We start from the raw sequence: 2,807 nt of genomic DNA on the forward strand, positions 1-2,807 counted from the left end.
CCACCACCACCACCGCCCACCCATCCACCCACACCACTGTGGAGTAGCTTATTGTACGCATCCCGAGGCTTCTGTTACTACAGGCTGCCCTTTTGTGCTGGGGCGAGAGAAAAAAACAGCACGTCGATCGCATTGTAACTGTACTCCGTGCGATACTGCGTAGGCCTCGAGGGTCTTTGCGCAGCATCAGCACCTTGGATAGCGCATTCGTGCACAAAGTATTGTTACCGACAGCGCCTGTCACTCGACACAAAGCTTCCGAAACAAACACGTTACAGCACAAAAACACGAAGCCCGACACCAAACCTTTAAAGATCAAATCCTCCGTCTCCAAGTCAAACCCTTCTCTGTGGCACTTTCTCCACAGTCCGGTGACGGTGGAGTTGAAATGCCGACTGCAGAGAGACTCCATTGCCGGGGCAGGAGGCAAGAAGTGCCGCTTAGCCCGCAGCAGCATTTCGCCGCTGACACTGGAGCCCTTTCTTTCAACGTTTTTCTCCTTTGGCAGCATCCGAAGCGGAAGGTTGTTGTTGGAGATGTAAATGTAGCCGGGGTCGTTTCTTTTGTTTGAGTAATTCTTGCAGCGTTCCCGGTGCCTCCTGGCGTCAGTCTCGTACCAGTTGTCGGTGCTGATCGCCACCGCGATCAGTCCCAAAGCGCAAAAAGCCAAAAACAGACCTGCCACGGTTAAAGTCCTCATAGCAGCCATGTTCCATGCGTATCTCGCCTCTGTGCCGTGATATTTCCACGGGACAGCGGGACTCCGCTCCTGGCTGCTGCTGATGTCAGTGTCTAAGGTGGGGAGGAAATTTGGCAATACTTGGAAATCGGAAATGCTGATAAATCGGCGAAGCCCTCATTTCTCTAATTTGTCAAGCATCCCCTAAAAGAGCCATATTCGGGGGCGGAGGATAAATAGATTTGGGCCTCGATGTGCTATTTTGGTTGTCTCCTCTATGCCTCTGAACTCAGTCTAGCCTAGATACTGGCCAGTTCAACGTTTCTTTCCAGTAGATGGAGACAGAGCAAATATTTGAAAGCACGAGAAGCCCCAGACCTGCACTTTACGCACCGTGGGTCACGGTTTGCAGTCGTCATAAACACGATTTTCTGGGGTTAAACAAAATAAAGGAACCTTTGCCGTCTTTTAATAGACCATGTCTCAAGGCACCTCAGCTGATGTGTTCCGTGAAACACAAAAATGCAGACAAACAACCTGCTTTTCTCCCTGTGGTGTGCTCACAGGAAACAGTTTCATCACAGCCAGCAGACTGCCTCTGGTAAGTTTCCATTAAACAGAGGCAAAGATGTCAAAGCACAGCGTAATAATGTTTGACTCATTCGATTATTTTAAAAGAAGTCATAAAAATCCACCTCCATGCCAGAAAAAAAAAAGTCAGAAGGTGGTTATGAAAATCTCAGTGTTGTATGTATAAAAACGTAGACAAGTTACAGGGACAAAGTGAGTCCAGCTCTTTCCGTCTTTTTTTCACTGGTTTCATCTCATGGTCAGAACTTCCTCAATTGAAACCATAATGCCAAACAAAAAGAGGAACAAGGCTGGTCCAAACTTCACTTTTGGTTTCGACTGCTGCCTGCAGTAGCGATTAAAAAATTCCAGTGTGAATAAACCATACTCATTGTAATTGAGAGTTAGAATCTCATAAAGCCTGCCTTCCTCTTCAATTATGATGTGTTAAATGAAATAAGTGTTGCATTATCTTTAAGTTTAATCATGTTAGGAATGAGTGCAAAGATTAGAGTTAATGTCTCTCTAATCACATCAGTTGAACTGATGAGAGAGAAGAGTTGAAGCAGGGAAGGGCTCGTCATTTAATATGTGATAACCTTCTCCTCTCACTGCGTCTTCTTTAAGGGTGTGAATGTTTTCACAGACATGTGGAGATGTTTTGCACTCAGAGTGTGCTATAACACACAAAAAAAAGCACACTGGGCTTTAGACTTTTAATACATGCATGTAAACATGGTGTATGGCCATCAGGAACTAACTCACCATATGAACCTAGCAACTGGATATGAATGCAGACTGTATATGTTCCAGCTTATTTCTCACTTTCAGTTCCCATTTGCGTGCTGCAGTCAGTGCCTGGCGACACTCCGTATTTATCGGTGAAGCAATAAGAAAAAGTTAAAAATTACCACAAGCTTAAAGAACCAAGAAGCTCATGAAGCCTTGTTTACATGATGGATGGCTATGTTATATCATCTGTAAGTGGATCTCTTTTGATTTTTTTACCATGTATATGTCATACACCAGGAGATAAGGCTTTGATTCCAGTTTGTGACATCGTGAAGGTATTTTGTTTTCCATGTGGGTTTCTGTTAGATTGAGTTTTCAGTTACCTTTGAAGGTTATTCTAGTGACCAAAGTAGAGCTTTAAGACACTGAAGGTGGTATTTTATTTGTTATTAATGTCTGCAAAAATGATTTTTGTTTGTGTTTAAACAGGATATACTTATTTCACTGCATTTTAACCGTTAACATATGGTAAAGTCCAGTATATAATCTGCACTCCTGCTTTATTCAGCTGATTTGATTGTTTTGTCTGTTTTATGTTCTTCTAAAATCATATCTGAAAACATTTTGGAAAGACAAAGAGACTCAAACTTTTAATTTTTCAGAAACAACATCTCATATTTCCCCCCCAAAAGGCTTCAGAGGAGGTTATTGCAAATGAGGCAGAGAACTATCGACCGTCTGTGGAGCTGTACCCTTACCTCACCGGCGTGGGGGAGATTTGCGATGGTTAGTAGACTGGATTTCAGTGTTAGAAGGTGACTCATCA

General features: G+C 43.5%; 2 protein-coding genes across 2 annotated transcripts in view; one reads left to right on the top strand and one right to left on the bottom strand.

Annotated features, from left to right (window-relative positions):
- The window catches only part of tmem276a (transmembrane protein 276a), a 2,693-nt gene extending 1,504 nt beyond the window's left edge, over positions 1 to 1,189 (bottom strand). The window contains exon 1 of the mRNA XM_005727977.1: positions 307 to 1,189. Coding sequence (XP_005728034.1) covers positions 307 to 709 — 403 coding nt within the window. The 5' untranslated portion in view covers positions 710 to 1,189. The remainder of the gene's footprint in view (positions 1 to 306) is intronic.
- Positions 1,190 to 1,535: 346 nt separating this feature from the next.
- Positions 1,536 to 2,807, top strand: part of spi1a (Spi-1 proto-oncogene a) — a 3,347-nt gene continuing 2,075 nt past the window's right edge. The window contains exons 1-3 of the mRNA XM_005728238.1: positions 1,536 to 1,600; positions 2,193 to 2,229; positions 2,674 to 2,767. Coding sequence (XP_005728295.1) covers positions 1,536 to 1,600; positions 2,193 to 2,229; positions 2,674 to 2,767 — 196 coding nt within the window. The remainder of the gene's footprint in view (positions 1,601 to 2,192; positions 2,230 to 2,673; positions 2,768 to 2,807) is intronic.

This window comes from Pundamilia nyererei, unplaced genomic scaffold (genome assembly GCF_000239375.1).
Source record: "Pundamilia nyererei isolate P.nyererei 1_Seehausen unplaced genomic scaffold, PunNye1.0 scaffold00027, whole genome shotgun sequence".
Lineage (NCBI taxonomy): Eukaryota > Metazoa > Chordata > Actinopteri > Cichliformes > Cichlidae > Pundamilia > Pundamilia nyererei.